The sequence below is a fragment of the Misgurnus anguillicaudatus genome, chromosome 15, assembly GCF_027580225.2.
Source record: "Misgurnus anguillicaudatus chromosome 15, ASM2758022v2, whole genome shotgun sequence".
NCBI classification, from domain to species: Eukaryota; Metazoa; Chordata; class Actinopteri; order Cypriniformes; family Cobitidae; genus Misgurnus; species Misgurnus anguillicaudatus.
The window spans coordinates 24,642,094-24,665,284 of NC_073351.2; the positions used below are offsets into that span (position 1 = coordinate 24,642,094).

Below are 23,191 nucleotides of genomic sequence, written 5' to 3' on the forward strand. Positions count from 1 at the left end.
TAATTTTTTATTGCATAAAACATAAACACACTGTGCATTGAAATGAACCTGATGCATTCGTTTAAAAAAAGTAAAAAAAATTCTCCTCTTGCCAAACCGTTTTTGTCACTGACACTTATACCAAATACACAAAATTACATAGTTTTTTTTAGCAATGACTTTTTGGACTTTAACATGAACTGAGATTAATTGCTAAAGCAATAACTAATGTTAACAAATAACCTTAGATAGGGAGATATTTTGAGCAATGTTTGTAACCAAACGGATCATAAGCCCCATTGACTTCCATAGTATTCTTTTAGGGCTGCATAACGATTAAACGCATCTAGTTCTTTGCAGAATTAATTTTTTAGTTTACATCATATATGTGTGTACTGTGTTTAATAATTATGTATAAATACACACATGCATATGTAATTTGAAGAAAAATAGATGTATAATAAATATACGTATAATATAAATATAAAATATATATACACATGTAAATATTTCTTAAATATATAAATGCATGTATGTGGGGTGTGTAAAGATTAAGAACCCTTTTTAGCAATTTTTTTTAAAGAGTATTTACCAGAATTTAATAATTTATTGAAATTCTAACTGAATTCCAAATGCAAGATGGGGTTGAAATAATTTAACGTCTTTATGCTTACAATAACTGTAATAAACAAATAGAGAGGAGGAAACTCTAATTGAAAAACTCATATCAAGTTACATGAGAAAGAAAAATAATAAAGTCTACATAAGAAGGATGTGATCATTCAGCAACTGTTTGAGATAAGAGAAGTTTGTCTGATGGGATCTGGAATGAATTAGCACTGGTAGAGCTCTTATTGTGTGACACCGGTGCTTGGCCTTTCACAGCTCATTACTGTGTGTCCAATCAGAGCAGGTCAGTGTGACTTCTGTTTATTTATACACACAGCCAGCCGTAGCAGCTATTTGGCAGCTTTCTTCACCAGGCAGCCTTAAACACTCCCACATTGAGCCGAATCTGCCTGGACACACTTAACATGTTATCAGACAGAGTACAACCTCTTTTGTTAACACACAACGCACGCATGAATCACACGCACACGCCTACATCAGCACAATCATCATTAAATACAAAAAGTGTATATTTACATTTACTTGTCAATCTAGTCACTATCTAAAGTGATTTACAATTGATGGAGCATTCAACTTGTACGTATAAGAACCAACAATATTTTGGAATAGCCATGAAGTTAGGAGTAAAGATCCTCAAGGTTTTCTAAATTATACACTTTTAGCAATACTGAGGGTTGCCACTTATGTTATATGGTTAGTCAAGTGTATGTATTCATTTTGGGCATATGGCCACAGACATGTTTATTTCAGGTGATATAAAAATAGAAAAGTTAAACGGTCAACATGGCATCAAATGCAGTTTAAAGGGTCACTTTCCTTTAAAAAAAAAGAGCTTATTTTCCAGCTTCCTTGATATTTACTGTTTTGGAATCCATTCAGCTGATCTCCCGGTCTGGCGCTACCACTTTTAGCATAGCTTAGCATAATCTATTGAATCGGATTAGACCATTAGCATCTCGATAAAAATAACCAAAAAGTTTCAATATTTTTTTTATTTAAAAATTTAAAATCCCCTTGTTTACTTTCAATAGCAGGGGCCTATTTTCAGGTGCTGCGTAATATCATTGCACCTGCTGCCGCCATGTTACATCAACAAAGTCCTTGATTATAACGGCAGTTTGAGAGTATAGTTCCTAGCCATATCGGCCTAAAAAATGGCAACTTTTAATTTTCCGTCGGTCTTAGTACACGATCTAACTACAGAAGAGTCAAGTTTTAAATAGGAAAAATATTGAAACTATTTGGTTATTTTTTTAATGCGATGCTAATGGACTAATCAGATTCAATGAATTATGCTAAGCTATGCTAAAAATGGTACCACCAGACCCGGAGATCAGCTGAATGGATTCCAAAACGTTAAAAATCGAATGTTTAACTCTATGCGAGCTGGAAAATTTTTCAAAAAAGTGGACTGTCCCTTTAAGATCAATTTAATAAATCCATTTAAAATGCACTTTCAATGTAAGAATTTTAAAATAAATTTTATTATTGTTTATTATTGCATTACTGATAACAGTATTTTGTACGATAATAATGGAAAGAGCTGGCACTACAACAGAAGTACAATTATGATGCCTTAAATCAGTGGTTCTCAAACTGGGGGCTTTGAGATGGTGCCAGGGGGCCCCCAGTTTAATGACATTTTATAAAATACATACATTGTTATATAATAAATTCTTTATAATTACACCTCAGAAAAATAAAGCTAGCACTGTAAAAAATTTCTGTAGAAATTACGGTATTACTGACTATTACTGGCAACTAGCAGTAGATTTTACATTTGTTTTTTACTGGCAACAAAGTTTGTTCAAAGTTAAAGGAACATTATTTTTTTTTCAGTCTTTATATTGTACAGTAAGTTCCTGGCAACCAGCTGCATAATTACAGCAAATCTTTTACAGTGTACAGCACTACATTTTATAATTTAATATGTTTTGTTTAATTCAAATGTTAAGTTTTGGGATGTTTTATGTCTAATATTTTCTTTGGGGGGCCGTGCAACATACACAAGAGGGGGGCGCACACCAGAAAATTTGAGAACAACTGCTTAAATAATACAAATTCTTATATCAAGAAGACAGAAAAACAATAGTAACATCTGTATTTTTTATTACAAACACTTTACATCTTAGAGGGAGGGTAAAGCACTCTCATGGGTTTTCAGGTACGTTCCAATAGGAATTTTAGGGCACTTGGGAAAAATATGTGGACCGTTGTGTTAACAATCAACATTAATTTACACATACAGCGAAATGCAAATACCAGACCAAATCAATTGACATCCAGCACATTCCCATGACCATGCACTCACATACACATACAAACATCAAATAAGTTACCAACAAATCTGCCCATCCCTTTAAACCACGTTATATATAGTCATCTATTCATCAAAACAATTTGTATTTACAATGTAAATATATTAATTTTGTTTTCATCACATGGACAACACATGACTGAAAACAAGCTCTTGAACACCGCACTCGATGGTTGACGTTCACCTTCACTCGCCTTAAATCAAAGCAAAGGCTTTTGATCCCTCTATTGGCCTGAAATGTAATTGCACAACAGTGTACGCTGATGTTAACGCATGCACTAAAGACACAACACTGCACAACACCAACAAGCTCTGTTCTAAAGAGACACATTGTATTAACTGATGGCAATACAAACAGCAAGCATTATGCATACACAACACAAGCACATCTACTAACTACATGTAAACGTTAGTCTGGTAACGCTACGTTTGTGGAAAGTCACAGATAACAGCATGCCGACACCAGTTTGCTAGCACTTAAATAGACAAGGAAAGATCACTGATCAATAAATGAATAAAGGCACTTTAAACAGGGGAGAAAATACATTGTTCCAGTCTGCATGTACTGTATGAGGATGTCAGACACTATTAATACTTCATTTATCCATATAGGAAGAACAGAAAAAAACGTGTGATACTTGACCTGACAAGAGCAGATGATCTGATTCTTTTGAGCTAAAATGTGTGTATACATTAAAACCAAAACAAGGCAGTATGATAAATAGGACGGATGAGGACTAAAGCTAAAGAAGACGAGTGAGATTATCAGAATGTAGTTTTTTGTTCACTGTTACTCAATGTGTACTTGCACAAAGGACACGTTTTTACCGTTATAAACTTACTCTAGATTCACATATATGTTTAAGGATACAGGATTTGTTCAACAAAACCACTTGGGACGGCATATATACTGTATCACTATCTCATAACATCACATTAACATCACACAATATAACTCCTTATTGTAAATTACGACTTTTAATGATGCCCGAGGACTGTACTGATGATACATACTGATATATTGCTATTCAGATGTTTAGATATAATGGAGAATGAGCTGTTTTTCATTGCAGCTGGGCACTGCATGCGTTTCTGTACTGGTTGGTAATGACATGTTGCTGTATAAGGAATAGTGGTCATTAGAGATTGAACCAGTGAAGTGATGTGGAGCGTTTTTCGATGATTTTAGGCTTTGGCGTTCATTCTGCAGCCATCTGCTCAATATGGTCTAACAGCAGCTTGTTTTGCTCTGCATCAGGAAAACAAAACATGTGATGCATACATACACTGAATTAAGGTTTAAAATATATTTTTTTCTATTCTCAGAGAGACAACGTAAAGCTGTACGTTTTAGAAAAATGTTGTTACCTTCATTTAGATTTCCAATGACCGCTTGTTTCTTCAGAAAGTCGTTGCAGAGTTTTTTGCTCAGGCCAAAAGCAACCATGTTATGGGTGAATGTTCTAGATGCGCAAACATAGGCACTGGATCAAAACTACAGTATATTGTAATAACATTCAAATCAGTGACCAAATTCAAATTTGTGACCCCGTCTGTGAAATTATGGCTAAAGTCTCAATCATTTTTTTTTAGATTAGAAGCATCAAAGTTTGATTTCATTCAATAATTTCGCATTGATTTCGATCTTTGACAAGACCTTAAAGGTGCAGTGTGTAATTTAGAAGGATCTCTTGACATAAATGCAAAATATTTTACAAAACTATATGATCAGGGGTGTATATAGACTTTTCATAATGCACCGTTATGTTTTTATTACTTTAGAATGAGATGTGTTTATCTACCTACACCGAGGTTCCCAAAACATGGAAGTCGCCATTTTGTGCCGCCATATTTCTACAGAAGCCCTTAACGGACAAACTTTTTTTACTAAATTGTCTCCGACGATGACATGTTTGTCCGGTGGCGGCTGACGTAGCTTCTCTATGAGTTTTAAAAGCGAGGGGTGAGCAGTGGACTGAGCTATTGGTTGCAATGCGCAACCTCACCACTAGATGCTGCAAAAATGTACACACTGCACCTTTAAAGGCGGGGTGCATGATCTCTGAAAGCCAATGTTGATATTTGAAATCATGTAAACAACACACATACGCAACCCAGGCAACGATGTCGATTAGTAGACATGCCCCTTACTGCTGATTGGCTACAAGTGTGTTTTGGTACTAGGCCCGACTCCCTTTTCCAAAGTGTTTTTCAAAAATCATGCACCCCGCCTTTAACAAAAATGAAAATTCTGTCATAATTTACTGACTCTTATGTTGTTACAAACCTGTATAAATTGCTTTGTTCTGATGAACCCTAGGAAGATATTTTGAGGAATGTTTGTAAATCAATCATAGGCCCCATTGACTTTCCGTGGTAGAAAAATATAATACTTTGGAAGTCAGTGGGGCCTCTGGTTGGTTTGATTACAAACATTCCTTAAAATATCTTCCTTTGGGTTCATCAGCACAAAGAAATTATACAGGTTTGTAACAACATAAGATGACATCATTTTCATTTTTTGATGAACTATCCCAATATTAAAGGTTTCAACACTGAAAGAAAATGATTCATTCAATTTACTAAATTGGTTGCAATCAATTTATTTAAGCTACATTTAAACAAAAGTTTTTTGTTTTGTTTTTCTATTTTTTTTGTTTAAATGTAGCTTAAAAAAATTTATTGCGACCACTTACCTCAAAAAATGTAGTAAATTGAATGAATCTTTTTTGCAGTAAATGTTAATTTTGTTACAAAATGTTTTTTTATGTTATGTAGGATGATTTTGTAAAAATATTTTTTAAATATATTTATTTAAGAATAAATATTTTGTAGAAAATGTGTAGTAAATTATAGTACATCATAAAAAAATGATGAAAATGTTTTTTCAGACAGAGATCAGATTTATTTTCATGTTTTCTTTACCAAAATAAACCAAAAACGGATGTCATGTGACTCACCCCAGCTGACCAAAGGTGATGTTCTCATTAAATCTGGAGCTATCATCTTTCTCTTCTTGGGTCATATGACACCACTTTTCTCTGAAGATACAACAATAGATCATGGTCAGAGATCAGCAACATGTGCTTCATCAAAGATGAGAGAAACCATGAAAAGGACAACATCAAGACACACTGCTTTAATATAAGCATTTACAATAGCATTCATTCATAAACCATGAAAATATTATTACAATGGGAGGTTAGAGAGTTAAAAGGCATAAAGCGATCATACAAAATGTGCTAGCCAAACAACGTTAGTGCTCATCATGCATAGTCATAAACAAACATTTCTGAAGTAGGTTTAGTGAGCGGTCAGCTGTAACCATGGTTCACGATGAATCAGAACATAAAGACACACAAAAATAAATAATAATAAGCATATGACCGACACAACCACAGCATAATTCAGTTCACACACAGGAAAAAATGCTCAGGCAAACAGACTAGTATGCATTTTTTCTATGTACAATGTTCCTTTGCTAAAAATGAATGAGCTTTTATTAGCAAAACAAATTGTTGCCATGTTGTAAAAATATATACAAGACACCAAAAGACTAATGTTGCAATATTTTTCTATTGTCAAATAATCTATACAGATGTATTTTTACTTTTTGTTGTATATCTTATGTTGTGTATTTAATTACATTTTTTTGCGGAATGGTAAATGAACTGAAACTTTTCAAAAAGAGCCCATCCTCAAGTATTTGCATCATATTTGTATACCCAGATATGGCTTTATTCATCATCTAATAAAAAGTACATTGTATTTTATACCCTAGACACAAACTAGACAAAAATCATAAATCAGATCAGTCTGAAAATTAAAATCAGCATCTCATTGTGCTTTAATACTTAAAGGTCACCTAATATGAGAAATTCACTTTTATATGTTGCTTAAACGGAAATGTGTGTCGCCTGTGCTGTGTGTACACAACCACCCTGTAATGATAAAAATCTGCCCACTCCTTTTTTCTAAATCCCTGTAAAACTTTTCTTAGCAAACTGACGTCACTTTGCAACGTCCAAAGAACACGGTTAGGTCATAATTTCCATTTTAAATCTTCTTTACATAATTCATTACCACACATTCATTATGAGCAATAAAATAAGGCGAGTCTTATTATGGTGTACATTTTTGGTATAGGTAACAGTACACATTCTGGGGACCACCTGAAACTAATATTACATCTTTAAAAAAGTACAATATTAGGAGACCTTTAAGTTAATATTAGGGTCCATAGCACTAACGTGGGTTATGTTTTACACTTTAAAGGATTAGTCCATTTTCTTAAAAAAAAAAAAAAAATCCAGATAATTTACTCACCACCATGTCATCCAAAACCCCGATGTCCCTCTTTGTTCAGCCGAGAAGAAATTACGCCCTTCTAGGAAAACATTCCAGGACCCCCCTCACTCCAATGGACTTCAATGGACCCCAACACTTTACAGTTTTAATGCAGTTTAAAATTGCAGTTTCAAAAGACTCTAAACCATCTTAAACGGGGCATAAGGGTCTTATCTAGTGAAACGATTGTCATTTTTGGCAAATAATAAATAAAAATTACGTGCGACCTCACGTAACACGTCATCACGTCAAGAGGTCACGGATGACGTATGCGCACTACGCCCCAGTGTTTACAAGTGTGGAGAAAGAGGACCGTTCCGACGTTGTTGTATGTCAAATGATATAATTAATGTCTTTGTGTTAGTTTATTGTTTAAAATGGGGCCCTAAGCAAAATTCTGCTAAGGGGCCCTCCTACGTGACCCGTGGCCATGGTACCTGAACCAGGCCGTGAGACATGACCCTTGAGCTTTGACACACATTCACACTTGACACCCTACTACTCTCACTACACAGACATGGGCACTATTTCAATTCAGCAGCGTGATTCTAACTAAGAAAAAGGCAGTACTAAGGTCAGGGCAGTAGTCTTGTGTGTAAAACAAACCCAAACATATTATGATTAATATGATTAATCGTATATATTATGATTAAAATGGAATTTTGATTTTGTGACGAAAATTCTCGGTCTGTTATTTTTCCCACTTGAATTAGCCTATCCCCAACATTTCCTGCAGTAACGTTATAAAAAACACTTTATTATTGTGGGAGTATTTTTGTATTTTCAAAATACTAATACAAAATATGGTTACTACTATAAATCACAGTCTTAATATTTATATTTTAAGTAGTGTAAACTGAATTCTTGATATCAAAAATCCATATCATGTGAATGTATAAAAGCTAAAATGGCTTGCCATACCGTTTAACTCTTTATAGTATGCATAAGAGCAATACTTGATCCCTGATGGTTATTATTAATTGAGGGATGTGCATTCATTTTGACCCAATCATTGGCATTATACCCATTCCAATGTAAATCCATTGGTTTCCATATTGCATTAACGTTGTCATGTAGGGGTGTTATCACGCTATTTTTGTTATGGTCTCCACACAGATGTTACTGCTGGAAAGCGCGCGTGTCACGTGTCATGTCGTGCACGATTGCTCGCGCATATGAACGCAAATTCACGTGCGGCGCGGTTATCGAGCTGGGCGTTTATTCATGCGAATATTCACACAATAAATTGTTGTGCAACAGACAGGCTGAGATGCACTGGCGACACTACACAGCTAATTTAGCAACTTAACTTTACTGTTTGCTCTTGCTGACATAACATCAAAATTGAGGAGAACACAAGTTTACCTGATTGCCGCATTCGCGTTTAACTCTCATTTTATTTCCTTTTTCTTTTTTCATGGCCAGATGGATAGCTCCACGTCATCTCAGTAAACAGTAACACGCACTGTAAAACAGGAGGAGGTGGGGCCTTACGTAATTTGCGGGGCCCTATGCGTAGTACGCGTATAGGGCCGATCGGCTCTGTTAACACGTGACCTTTCGACGTCATTACGCAATTACGTGAGGTCGCGCTGGCGTTGTGTTGGGGTCCATTAAAGTCCATTAAAATAAGAAAAATCCCGGAATGTTCTCCTCAAAAAACACAACTTCCTCTCGACTGAACAAAGACAGACATCAACACCCTGGATGACATGGTGGTGAGCAAACTATCTGGATTTTTTTTAAAGAAAATGGACTAATCCTTTAACTCGATCCCTTTTTTAAGCAGAGGGTCTATTCATTTGATATATTGTATGTTTATATATTTAAATAAGAAATGTTCTGGAAGGCATTTAACTTTTGTAAAAATCATAATAAATAATACATAAATAAAATGCTGGCAGGGAAAGATTTAATAGTTCTCAAGGATGTGATTAATTTAAATTCCTAACCATAACTATATACATTAGCAATAGTGGTGTTTTCAAAGCTATTATTAGTTAGCTGTTCCTAAAATGAACATTGTATCGGGGAATAAGATGCACCCTGGCATGCATGCGGTGATGGGAAAATACAGCAAATAATGCAAGAGAGCAGAGTCTATGAGGAAAAGTCAAGACAGGACACAATTTCAATAAACTTTGATTGAGAAGCTACATACTATTTTTTTTAAACCATGAAAACCAAGGATAGTCAATGCATTACAAAAATTACATTGTTTAATGCAGCTTGTACACTTTAAACTTCCATAATGCCCTCGAAGACACATGTAACCAACACGAGTCAATGCTTTTTTTTTGGCTGCCCTGCAGTTTCCTTTGAGTACCAATGTTATCTGAATATCACAGGCTTCCTGACTATATCCTGCTCTGAAAGATAAAGTTATTGTGGCATTTTAGCTAAAATGTCTGTTGTTCGATGTATGTTTTTTAATGCTGGCCCAAATTTACATCGTCACCCCCTCTGTGACTGTGCCCTACAAAGGGTGTTAGTGACTGAAGACCTCAGTCTTATTGTATGATGACAGATTTTAAATTTTTGGCTGAACCATCCATTTAAAGGTGCACTGTGTAGATTTTTAGCGGCATCTAGTGGTGAGATTGTGAATTGCAGCCAAAGGCTCAGTCCACAGCTCACCCCTCCCTTTCAAAACGCATAGTGAAGCTACGGTAGCTGCCACAAACATATGAGACAACATAGTGACAAAACACGCTCTATAGAACTGTATGTAGAAAAAACAGCTTATTTTTAGGTAATTTAAACAATACAGTCCATTATGTAAAGTTTAACGTATATTATATTAGATTTCTGTCAAAAGATCCTACTAAAAGTTACACAATGCTCCTTTAAAGATGTGTCTTAATCTGAACTGAACGTTCTCAAGCTCTGCTATTTTTATGCTTCCTCTTTCTTTGCCTAGTTTTGTCCAGAGCAGCAGACGAAATGAAGGACAGACCTTTCATCTTTTTCTTCCTCAGCCGTCCGCCTGCGTGAGGCAGCAAGGCACAGGGAGATAAAGGGTTAAAGTCACATGCAGAGAAAGAGAGAGAGCCACAGAGAGAAAGAAAGTCAAGACAGTATGATGAGCAGATGAGCACTGTGGAAGAGTAAACCACAAAACACAGGATGCGGCTGGAGGGCTCGTCCAGACATCAGTATCAGACATTTCTACTACAAATACTGCATTACGCCGTCATACGCACTGGGCACGCAGTCACGCACCTCAGCCTGAAATACCTTAGAAGTTTATTGTAACATCACTAACAATCTATCACACGCAGTATAAACTCTCCGTCTCTCCCTCTGGCTTTTACGGACGCACAAACAAACACAGTCTACACAAACACGCAATCTAACATGTGCATTAGGTGCCGTGCAAAGCCTGTTTTATTTAATAGCACGATATATTAGGAGAAAGAGGAAAAAGGAGTCCTGTTAAAGTTGTCTGGGATGATTTGAAAACCCTGCACTCGCTCACCTGGTGGTAGGGGATCTTTTATTTCTCTCGCAATGGACGGCATCAAAAAACGCTGCGTTCCAAAACCTCAACGTGTGCCTAATAAATGAGGTAAAGAGACCACACCAGCGTTAACATTAATATGTGGTGCATAAACTGTAATACTGGACAAGATGCTTTACTTTATTACAATAAAAAACATGTTCAAATGCTATGAAAATAAAAGGAAATACATTATCCCAGTGATTTTGGGGATTATGGAGGAATTACTGACTACCTACCAAATGGGCTGCTGTTTCAGGTGTGTGTACAGGTAAATCTTCTCTTCTTTTTTATCCGGAGAGAGAGGAGGAGAAACTACAAGATACGCAAGAAGAACGCAGTGTTAACAACTAATCCCACCAACACCTGTATTTACTTAAAGCAACAGTTCACCCAAAAATTAACCTTCTGTCATCATTTACTGACGATGTTGTTACAAACTTGAATTAATTTCTTTGTTCTGCTGAACACAAAGGAAGATATTTTGAGCAATGTTTGTAACCAAACCACTTTTAATTCTTTCCCCACAACTGACGAGTTAACTCTTTAATTAAGAGAAAACGCTTCCCTGCCAATGGCAAGTATTTTTGTCTTTCTACAATACCGTTATTATCCACCAGATGGCGCTTTTCCGCAACTTATAAAACCCGGAAGTATCACCCTAGGGCAAACAGTTGTATGTCCGTGTAGGTTTTGAGGATCGCTCTGAATCTGATATCTATCAAAAGTCCTTCACAAAAAATGGATCTCAGCTTTTTGCTCAAAATTTGGTGTTTTTAAGAAACCTACCCATATTTGAGAGGTGATAAAAAGAGAAGGAAGGTAAGATGAAAGCAGAGGGTCTGTTGTTTTATTTGATATATTCTATGTTTATATATTTTAATAAGAACATTTTCTGGAAGGTAGGGCTGGGTATCGATTCAGATCGATTCAATTTCAATTCACAAGCTATCAAATCGATTCGATTTTGATTCTTGATTCAATTTTTAATTCCGGTTCTCAGGTTGATTTTTATACTCGATTCCCGATTCAACTCAATAAATATAGATTTAATACAAACACTATATTAATAAAAAAAAAACGGTGAACATAAGTTTACAAGTGGGTAATTAATAAAAAGAAATTAAAGCCACAACACTATCGTTGTCGTCTTGCTTGCGAAATCTAAAATGCTTCCATACCTCTTCTTACTTTTTATATGAAGGTGGCATCAACGTCGACGAAGCACCTAAAACCACCATTTTAAGCACTTAATGAAAGAATGACAGGCTCTTTGGTAACATCGCGCAAGGCAAAAAAAGAGAGTGACATCTAGTGAAGAAGACTAGACTAGTAATTTGATTAACGTTAATGTTACGTTCAATGTTTTCAGAAAAAAATATGGAAAAAAATCTATTCTGCTCTTTGAGAATCGATTCTGAATCGACCACGTAAAAAAAACGATTAATCGAAAAATCTATTTTTTTGCCCAGCCCAACTGGAAGGCATTAAACTTTTGTAAAAAAATTATGAAAAATACTGGCAACTTTTTTTTAAAACGCTGGCAGGGAAAGAGTTAAGCACCATTGACTTCAAGTAGTATTTTTTCTATATTTTGCTTCTGTTTCCTGCTTCATTACAAATATCTTTCTTTGTGTTTAGCAGAACAATAAAATTCATACAGATTCGTAACAACATGAGGGTGAGTAAATGATTACAGAATTTTCATTTTTGGGTAAACTATCCCTTTTAGTGTGTTATGATGACAGACACAATCCCTGTGGGTCAAGTGCTTGCTCAAGAGCACAGCCGTGTTACTTGGTGAAGTACCTGGAGTTTTGGGTTTCTGTTCTGCTGCTTGATCTGTGTCTCTGTGAAGAGGATAATGACAACAGAATGAGTTTGTGAGGAGCACAGCCTTCATAATAAAGATAAGTCACAAAGGTCGACTTGGTGCCCAACAAGAAAGTAACTGATTATGAAGGGTAAAACTTGTATATGTTACTCAAGCGATCTAAAAAAGAAAATCTCACTCACTCATTCTTACGACCCAACGGTCCTCTCAGTTTGCTTTCCAGACCCCCGAAAAATCCTTTAACATCGGTCTTTGCAGACGTGTTTTTGAGCAATCGCTCTGCAATGTCTTTCTTCCCAGAGAGCCAGACCTTTCCACTTCGCAGGTACGAGTCAATCCCCCCGCTGGGTCTCTCCAGCAGCTCTGTGGGAGACAGCTGTAACTTACCTGTCAGAAATTAAAAATAAATGTATTAAAAATGGCACACTATGTATAGACATGATGATAAATACAGAATAATTGTTTTTTTTTTTCATTTAGGATTTGTTGAATTTGTGTTTTATATATATATATATTAGGGCTGGGCATAGATTAATCTCATACAAAATAAAAGTAATTTTTTGTATAATATATGAGTTTGTGATGTGTGTAAATATTATGTATATTTAAACACAAACACATACATTTAAGAAATGTTTTATTTAAATATTGTTTTTTTATTTATATATAATTTAAAATATATAAAAATATAAATTAATATATATATAAAGATGAAAATGTTTCTTTAATTCATACATGAATGTGTGTGTATTTATATATACATAATAATTACATACAGCACAAACTCATATGTTATGCAAAAAATAACTTTTATTTTGTAAGAGATTAATCTAGATATATATATATATATATATAAAACACAAATTCAACATATATATACACACAGTACTGTGCAAAAGTCTTAGGCCACCATCACCACACTTGTTGTTATAAAAGTTTTATATAAGTCCATTTTCAATCTATTTTATTAAGACACAAACTGAAAATACATGAAATATGTACAAAAAACAAACAAACATGTATTTTCTGGTTGTATTCTATTAAAGAGACTAAGAAATAATTATATATGATTACTATAACATTGCACAACAATTGCAAAACAACAAATCTAATTCTGGCATGGTGGCCTAAGACTTTTGCACAGTACAGTAAATATATACACACACATATATACAGTAAACTCCCCTTCTACTTGAGCAATAGCAGGAAACTGCAAGATCTCTTAAATCTAAATAAAATTAAATCCTAATTTCTAATTCTAATCAAATGACTTCAGGAATTCAGTCTCCTCAAAAAGCTCAAGATGTGTTTCGTCTAAAGATAGATCACAATAAATACTGACTGATGCCTGAAGAAGACATTTACTTCTGAAAATTGTTTTGTTTTTAATTTTGTGTACATATTTTCTTGTATTTTCTGTTTGTATCTTAAAAAAAGAGTGAAAAATAAATATGTATGGACATCAAATCTTTGCTAAAACAACAAAGCTGGTGATGGTGGCCTAAGACTTTTGCACAGTACTGTATACACATATAATGTGTGCTTGTTTTATATATGTCTAGAATCCAGGATACTACTGCCTTAATAAACTTTACTTGAAAACATGTCAAAATAGCAAATATCTAATTGGCTGTGTAAACACAGTAAACGGCAGTGAGTTATAGCTTAGTCATAGGCTTTAACAGGAAGTAAAAAATGTGTGTCTCTTTACAGAATAACACAAACTCTGAGAACTCTTACCCATGTAATAATACGTGAAGCACATGGTCATGAGATGTTTAGCAGGGCTATAATCGTCCATCTGATAGCATCTGTCAATCAATTAAAATAATCTCAGTCACATGTGGATCTTACCGTATTACCCACACACACATATTTTGACGAATTAATGGTGCAGTTTTGGTGACACTGTGTAAGTTGTCTTCCATATAACGTCAAACACAGACATCTGAGATGTTATCAGAGATGTACTTACTCAAACAAAACAACAGCAAAGGACTGCACGAGCCTGTAAAATGTCTGCTCACTTACACATTTGGAGTGGCAGCGCTGCAAATACAACAAACTGTTACTACGAAAACCATGCGTTATGTTTACTTATACACGGTATGTGCATAGCATATTTATATAAAGATATGACAGCTTGAGTCCTCAGTAGACACAAGTGTTGCATTTTTTGTTGTTGTGTCAACAAAGAATAGTACAATTTTAAAACAATTTCTCAATACCAGTCTATACCTTGTGTCCACCTATTTCTGTAGCTAAAAAGCTTAATATTATATTGTATATAAAAAACATGCTAGTTTTCACATAAAGGATAAGTAGTTTGCAACACAATTTTTAAGTTTGCTTCATAGCTTATGGTTAGCTCCTTCGACAAAACGTTAAATGCTTTGGGTAAATGTGTTTGCTAAATAAACAAACATAAATGTAAAATCATTAATGTTGCTTTTATTGCAACAGATTATGCAGATACATTTTTTTTTAATGTTCATGTGTACTGTTGTAAGAAAAGTGCCTCTGCCTGAAGTGCAAGGCGTCTGCTTATTCACGTGGGTGAGAGGGTGTGAATATGCCAGACCACAAGGTACAAAAGTTAAAAAGTTGTGCAAGTTACAAGTTAAGTCATTTACTTATGAAAACTATTAAGTGTCCATATGGGTTGCTGGCCTCATACCTGTGCACTGACATATTTGGCGAACCACTCCCTTCCTTTCCCGTTCTCTCCGGTACACAGCTCTCCAAAGTGAGCCTTTTCCTCCTGATCAAAGTCCTCTCTGAGAGACAGAAGGAGAATAAAAGACACAGGGAGTAGTGGCAGAAGTAAATAAACAACAACAGTAAGTCACATTTTTGAAAAACAAACAAATCGGTTGCAATGTGCCTTTAATTCAGTATGAAATTTCCACTTGATTTAAAAAGACAGTTCAATGAAAAGTTAATTTTGTTATTGTGTCATCCTGTCATTTCCAACACGAGCAGATGTTTTCCTAAATGTCCTTTTAATGTAACACATGTAAGACAGAGACCAGGGGCTGTCAAAATCCAAAAAAAGGCAAAGTAGAGAAACATCTGAAAACTATTTCACCATATTTCCAATGAAAAAGGAGTAAAAACTTTATTCAATGTGAAATCAATGAGTGAAATCAAACTTTGATGCTAAAATTAGTGTGTTTCTTAAAGGTGCAGTGTGTAACCCTCAGAAGGATCTCTTGACAGAAATGCAAACTAATATACAAAACTATATTATCAGAGGTGTATAAAGACCTTTCATAATGAACTGTTATGTGTTTATTACCTTAAAACGAGACCTATCTACATACACCGAGGGTCCCCTTACATGGAAGTCGCCATTTTGTGCTGCCATTTTTCTACAGAAGCCCTTAACGGACAATTTTTTTTACTAAGTTGTCTCCGACGATGACATGTTTTTCCGGTGCCGGCTACCATAACTTCTCTATGTGTTTCAAAAGTGAGGGATGAGCAGTGGACTAAGCCGTTGGTTGCAATTCGCAACCTCGCCACTAGATGCCGCTAAAATTTACACACTGCACCTTTAACAGACCACTACATTACCTTCCATGGAACAACTTTTCCACGTAGCTTTTCATGAACGCTCGTATTTCTGTCTCTTCCGGATCCTCTGCGCTGTGACTGGAGCACGACGACGAACGCCGTGTGCTCGACGGGTGCGATGGGGATTCTGGGTCCTCGTTCTCGCTGTCTGCAGACTCTGTAGCGTCACTGTCATCTCCTTCATCATCTCCTCTGTGGGTGGGGGCCATGGGCTGAGGTAGCAAGGGCTCCACAGTGTTGGTACTCGCAGGCTCAGGTACGAGTGGCTCGGCTGAAAAAAAGTCTGTCCCGCAGACAGCAGAGGGTGCTGTTCCTTCTGTAGGAGAGTCAAAGTCTATAAGGTTGCTTACTACGGCCCCCTCCATGCTGTTTTATGGGGGTAGTGTAGTTACCGGGCGAGCTATGGTGACGGCGGCCCAACAAACAACAAAGGTAACTTGCGTTCGTGGCTTGTCACAGCAGCTGGACCTGATAAAATTAAAAAAAGAACCTTGTTTCATAAATAAATATTACAGTATTTAATCTGTTTATAAATATAATGTGAAGTATTCAAAACATTTTCACAAAGTCTAACATTACGCCATGAGAGCACTTTATTTTCTCTTTTCTCCAAAACTTCCTTGCAGCTGTGTTTATACTGACATGAGACAGACTCTGTCAGAAACTGTTAATACACAGCTAGATCATAAAATCCATTACACAACATGTTTTGTGTAAAAGCATGTTTTATTATGAATGCTAAGCATAAATCCAAAATAATGCAATGCAAGGGTGTCCTTCGATCTCAGGCCTCCAGGAAAATATGTCTTGAAACGAAATATCAAAAAACGAAATTGCATTAAATAAAACTAAAACTAAACTAAAAAACATGGCTACATCACTTGATTTGGTATCATGGATACAGCATGATATAAACAGGCATGTAATCTTGCCTCTGTGACAACACCATCTGCTACTTTATCTACTGTACAACCCTGGAGATGAACTTATCAGAGCAATGACACATGCTTCCTTCTCATAATGAAACGCAGTAGACCTCACAAAGGCTTCGACCAAAGGCTTTTTTTTTGGAACGGCAGCCTCCGAATGTCAAATTGAATGAAAAGAGCATACGAGTTCTGCATGTAGTACAGCAGTCATTCATGTTACACTTATAGAGTCAAAAAAGCCCCCTCTGGGTTTATGTCAAATCCCTAAGACATGCATTAGGACAGTGGGGATGGTTATGTAATGCACGGATGGATGGGCGTGCGTGACTTGGCAGGCTGGCACGTTCGCACACATTTACATTTAGCGATCAAAGGCAGAAAAAAATGTACCTGCATTTCTGCTCTTACCTGTACGTAGGGCTAAAATAAGACATTTTTATTTTGCTGTAATAATGGTCACATTATACACTCACCTAAAGGATTATTAGGAACACCTGTTCAATTTCTCATTAATGCAGTGGTGTAATGGTGTAGGGGATGTTTTCTTGGCATAATTTAGGCCCCTTAGTGCCAATTGGGCATCGTTTAAATGCCACGGCCAACCTGAGCATTGTTTCTGACCATGTCCATCCCTTTATGACCACCATGTACCCATCCTCTGATGGCTACTTCCAGCAGGATAATGCACCATGTCACAAAGCTCAAATCATTTCAAATTGGTTTCTTCAACATGACAATGAGTTCACTGTAATAAAAATGGCCTCCACAGTCACCAGATCTCAACCCAATAGAGCATCTTTGGGATGAGGTGGAATGGGAGCTTTGTGCTTTGGATGTGCATCCCACAAATCTCCATCAACTGCAAGATGCTATCCTATCAATATGGGCCAATATTTCTAAAGAATGCTTTCAGCACCTTGTTGAATCAATGCCATGAAGAATTAAGGCAGTTCTAAAGACAAAAGGGGGTCAAATACAGTATTAGTATGGTGTTCCTAATAATCCTTTAGGTGAGTGTAAGTAAAAAAAAGCATTCCACCCCTGTTCATAGTGGTGCCTGTTAATGGTGTCATGTCCGCATAATCATTGGTTTTCGCTTTTACTGTGGTAGAAATAGTAGATGTGTTCAACTTCATGCTGCGCAGACTAATCATGTGTATGACATGATCACAGTATTGTGAGAATAATCTAAAAGCGGTACTGTCAAATAAGTCTTGCGTCATACCATGATATGCCAATCGATCTGCGCAGTGCAGAACTAGACACTATTTTTAAGCACTATTCTTTATACTATACAACATAAAGTATAACGAAAATGTGTAATAATCATTTAATAATGCTATAATATTGTCTTTTCCAATATGAGTATGGGAACACATTTGTGGTTTGCTAGCTAGATGAAGGGTACTTGGCACAAACAGTTGGAAAACACAAAGCAGTGCAGAGAAATTAGAGTCAACAGTGCAGAGAGAAATTTAATTTGGTGGATTTGGGATAAACCTCTTATGGGGGAGATGGTGGGCTGGCTCCTGTGCATGGTCAAGTCGGTCAAAAGAGATATAGCATATGAAGAGCGGCACCTCCGCTAAAATGAGACAATGATATTGGGATGGGACGATTACCGGTTTCACGAATAACCACGATAAAATGTCCTGCTGGTTAGTATTATAATTTAAAATGTAATTATCATTACAACTGTGTTTGATTACCGTGATTTTGAAAACTTGCTGTAAATCCTGTCCAGCCAGAATCAGTTTGACGCAGGCGCACACGTGCAACATAGTTTTTTGCACAAGAAGGCATTTAAGGGAAAAGGAATTGTATTTATTCATGGTAAACTTCTTAGACATGTATTTTTTTACCACAGAAATAATTTCAGAAATATTAAATTGTGGTTTTCAAAAATAAAACTTGTTCAAATGTTTTCAGTGTGTGTATTAGAACATTTCCATCTCATTTTAACAAAACCATGATAATATTGGTAACCGTGATAACTTTGGTCACTTTAATCATGATATGAAATTTTCATACCATCCCATCCCTAATATTGACTAAATGCTCTTGGCAAATATTATTTATATGTTCATCAAATACTGCGGATTCAGATGAGCTTAATCCCAGCCTCACGCCATTCATAAATACCAGCGTGTTGACAGAATTCATTAGCTTGCACTTAGAGGGTTTTGCAGTGAAAGAAGGTCAAATTTGTAGCATTTATGAAAATAATAAGCATTTTAATTACTGACTAATAACCTTTATTGCCATTAAAGTAAAATTACTGAACCTACACATAAGAGCCTGATAAACGTTCAACTGTCAAGTAGGCACAGTGGTTCAGTGGGTAATTTTTGCATCTAATTTTTAAAGTAGGTTTTACATGGAATTTTAAGCAGTTCAAGCTTAATTTTTTAAGCAATTGCTTAAAATTCCATGTGAACTTGCTTTTAAAAGAGGGACGCAAATGATGCACTATATTTTTTAGTAAATTCAGCTTATTATTTTTTACAGTGCAAGAAGGTCCCTGGGTTTGGTCCAGGTAACGAAAATACAATACAGACTGCCGAGTAGGCATAGAGACAGAGTGCAGCGCGTCATAACCTGAAAACCACACCCACCGGGGGGGGGGGGGGGGGGGGGGGAAGAAGCAATCCAACCGTCTAGGGATGCTCCGATCGATTGGCCGATAATGCTTGCTATGTTTCTCAATAAATTACGGTGAAATGCCGCTACATCCAAAAGTCAGGGGGCGCTCTCGTGCAGAAACTCAAAATGCGCTGTAGACGAAGAACAATACACACGCAACTGTGATGACACGCAGCTCCATGAAATGGCTGAAGGATATATTTATATTGCTGTTCTTCAAACCTTTTCAGGTATTTTCATGATAATAAAGAATATATTTAATAATTATGTTTGACGAGTGTTGCTTTTTCAAATCCATGTTATAAACGACTCAAACTAACAGTGATTTTAGATCGATAAGGACTTACTGATCGAAAGCCGTAGTACAGGAAATAGCTGTAATAAGATCGGCTGTCTGATTCAGAATAGTGATCGGCCACGTATTATTAGTGGAGTTCGGCATTGATCGGAGCATTCCTACAACCATTGACTTTGTATTGCGAGAGGACGCCTCCTTGTCATTTCTGGCTTATAACAAAAAACTGAATAATGCCTAAAAGCTGCTGTGTGACAATATGTACAGCTAACAAGCCAAAGAACCCAGAAATAAGTTTTTATAAGCTGTCGAGCCATAAAACCCAGCCTTTAAGGAGAATAAAGTGGATCGCCGACTACGTTTCCCCCTAGTGGATGCAGTTCTACTAATATGAGTACTATGAAAAGTTGCCTGTTTCCATTTCTGTGTCTTTAAACGCCCGTTTCTTGAAGTCGAAAGCCCATAAAAACGTATTTGTTTTTTTTTTTTGGATTGTTAGATGTACACCTTGTCACACAGCAGCTTTTAGGTATTATTCTGTTTTTAAGTTTAATCTGTAAATAAGTCCTTATAAGCTGTCGACCCCAAAAAACGAGCGTTCAAAGACACAAAAATGGACACAGGCAACCCCTCACTGCACTTCCACTAGCAGAACTGCGTCCACTAGGGGGAAACGCAGTCGGCGATCCACCCCACTCTCCCCAAAGACTGGGTTTTACGGCTCGACAGCTTATAAAAACGTATTTCTGGGTTCTTTGGCTTGTTAGCTTTACATATTGTCACACAGCAGCTTTTAGGCATTATTCAGTTTTTTGTTATAAGCCAGAAATGACAAGGAGGCGGCTTCTCGCAAAACAAAGTCAATGGAGACGGTTGGACTGTCTCTATGGGCCGGTATGAGACTTTGGCGGTATGATAATAACCTTATGTAAAAATATCACGATTTCACAACATTGAGGTACTGCCATTGCAACACAACACAAAATGTGTTATTTTCAAATGTCTGCGTATACAAACAACAACTTTCAACTGGACATAATTTTTTAATTTTTGAGAAACATACAACAATAAAGTAAAAATAAAGCCTTAAATAATTCAAGTCCAAACATCAAATCAATTACATGACTTAATGATTTTATTATTTTGTGTAACACAGTTCATACCTTGGAAACGGTATCACCGAAAATGTTTGTGGTTTTGAAACCTTGACTCTTTAAGACCTTTACTTTGAAATATATACCTTGAAACTGACCTATACTAACTCCCAAGAGTGATTTAAATAGCATCCCTGGGCAGAACCAAATAATGCAAAATAGTGACTGACTGGTTACCAAACCAACCTCAAGCTCATATTTGTCCAGATTTGGCAACATGCAAAACGTGCAAAAACACACATCAGCTACCAAAGGGTTTGTCTGCACTCTGAAATGTAAGTGTGAGAATCTGTGCACTTCTGATGTGAAAATAAATCTACAGAGAGGTTAATATAAGGCTGCTTTTTTTCATGGTTACGCAACACCACATCCTGCCATTTCCTAAAGGGAAGCCTCACGAATATCTCTCACAGTAACAAGACAATGTGAACTTACAGCAGTCGTTCTGCACAATCCAGGCAGGGCAACAAAGAGCTTGATTATTTATCTGATGGCTGCTGACCCATTATCACATCGAGCATCAGTTTCAATAAAAGTCACATAAAACTCCATAGTGCACGACTGAGAATTGCTTCTAAAATGGAGCTTTTCATCAATGGCCTGCAGTTAAATTGAAGCAGACAAATTATCCTTCGCTTGACTCAAGAGGACCGCTGGTTTAAGGACCTAGAGTCAAGCAAGACTACTAATGTAATAATGATGATAAAGAAGTCAAATCCAAAAGCTGGAACTCCCAAAACAATGCTTCGCAATACTCTGAATTACTGCAATACCACATAAAGCAGAATGAGGAAATATAGAGCTTAAGCAAGTAAGATTGATCATCTTTCTGTGTAAGGTTTATGGTGGCACAATGGATTTCTTCACAGAAGAATTTAAAACAATTAGTCCTTCTGCAGTAGGGCTTTAAACATTTTCTTTGGCATCTTTTTAAAATAGTGCCTGTCAAAATACCGGTCTTATCAAAGACAATAAACAGGCCAAACTCTTTTCAATGTAATCTCTTATAACTGGTCCTATTTTTAGTCCTAACAGCAATTGGATTTTTTCTATGCTGCTGTAATAATAACCCTAAATCAAATGTGGTGTGTTACTTAGCATGCATAGATAGATAGATAGATAGATAGATAGATAGATAGATAGATAGATAGATAGATAGATAGATAGATAGATAGATAGATAGATAGATAGATAGATAGATAGATAGAATAAAAGTAGTTTCGTTTTTTTATTTGCTTCACGTGGCCTTTACCATTCATTCCAGCACTCTGCAGTTCAGTTTGCCTTGCAAAATGAAACCCGCCCTCCACCATCATACTGTAAACAACACTGTACAATCATAAGCGAGCGGATCATGAACACACTGACGGCTATCTAGAAGGAAGAAGACGTGGCTTAAAATAAGCAAAAGAACATTTATATTAGCGTTCATTAAAATGCGTTTGCTTACAAGGTAACAACTGCGCTTACCACACGGGGTATCTGCCAGCCAGCAAGCCAAGTAATTAACATCAGAGCGTTACTTCAACGGTACATCTCGTTAGCCAAGCAGTAAAAACGACGAATAAAATGACGACACGTGTGTTCCGGTTATTCATTTAAGGTTACCTGATAAAATCTTGTCAGATGACACTGAACATGGATGATCCAGGTAAAGCTTCGTTTCTTCAGTGCGTTGCGCTTTCCAGGCTGCTGTAACCAGTCGAAGTGTGCGCATGCGCACAACATCAGCAGCGTTGGAAGGGGGACCCAGTGACGTCACTTCTGTAAAAACGTGACAGTGTACTGCGCATTTTCGCTGTTTACATAATGTTTTACTTTTTTGCTGATGTATCTAAATAATGTGTATTTTGTATATATTTGTTATATACATCACGAGCCCAAATTTGTTTTTATTTTCCAGCCAGGCTATTTTACAAATTTTTAAAACTATTCAATAACACAAAATGAAGTATGTGAATTATACAGTGACCAAAATTACGCTACAA

The 23,191-nt window shown here is 36.3% G+C and overlaps 1 protein-coding gene across 3 annotated transcripts; it reads right to left on the minus strand.

The window, feature by feature from the left end:
* Window positions 1-2,701: 2,701 nt before the first annotated feature.
* kiaa0513 (KIAA0513 ortholog) lies at window positions 2,702-22,970 on the minus strand. Of its 3 annotated transcripts, none has more exons than XM_055174375.2 (13): window positions 22,812-22,970; window positions 16,183-16,650; window positions 15,284-15,383; window positions 14,582-14,655; window positions 14,347-14,417; window positions 12,789-12,993; window positions 12,582-12,622; window positions 11,012-11,087; window positions 10,752-10,829; window positions 10,230-10,259; window positions 5,887-5,967; window positions 4,295-4,389; window positions 2,702-4,175 (listed from the first exon to the last, which is right to left on the minus strand). In XM_055174375.2, the coding sequence occupies exons 2-13, from the start codon at window positions 16,545-16,547 to the stop codon at window positions 4,126-4,128; spliced, it is 1,266 nt and encodes a 421-aa protein (XP_055030350.2). In that variant the 5' UTR covers window positions 16,548-16,650; window positions 22,812-22,970; the 3' UTR covers window positions 2,702-4,125. The 3 variants fall into 3 exon arrangements, with proteins under 3 accessions (XP_055030350.2, XP_055030351.2, XP_055030352.2); XM_055174376.2 differs by lacking the exon at window positions 22,812-22,970 and adding an exon at window positions 22,674-22,789; XM_055174377.2 differs by lacking the exon at window positions 10,230-10,259.
* Between the last annotated feature and the right edge of the window lie 221 nt (window positions 22,971-23,191).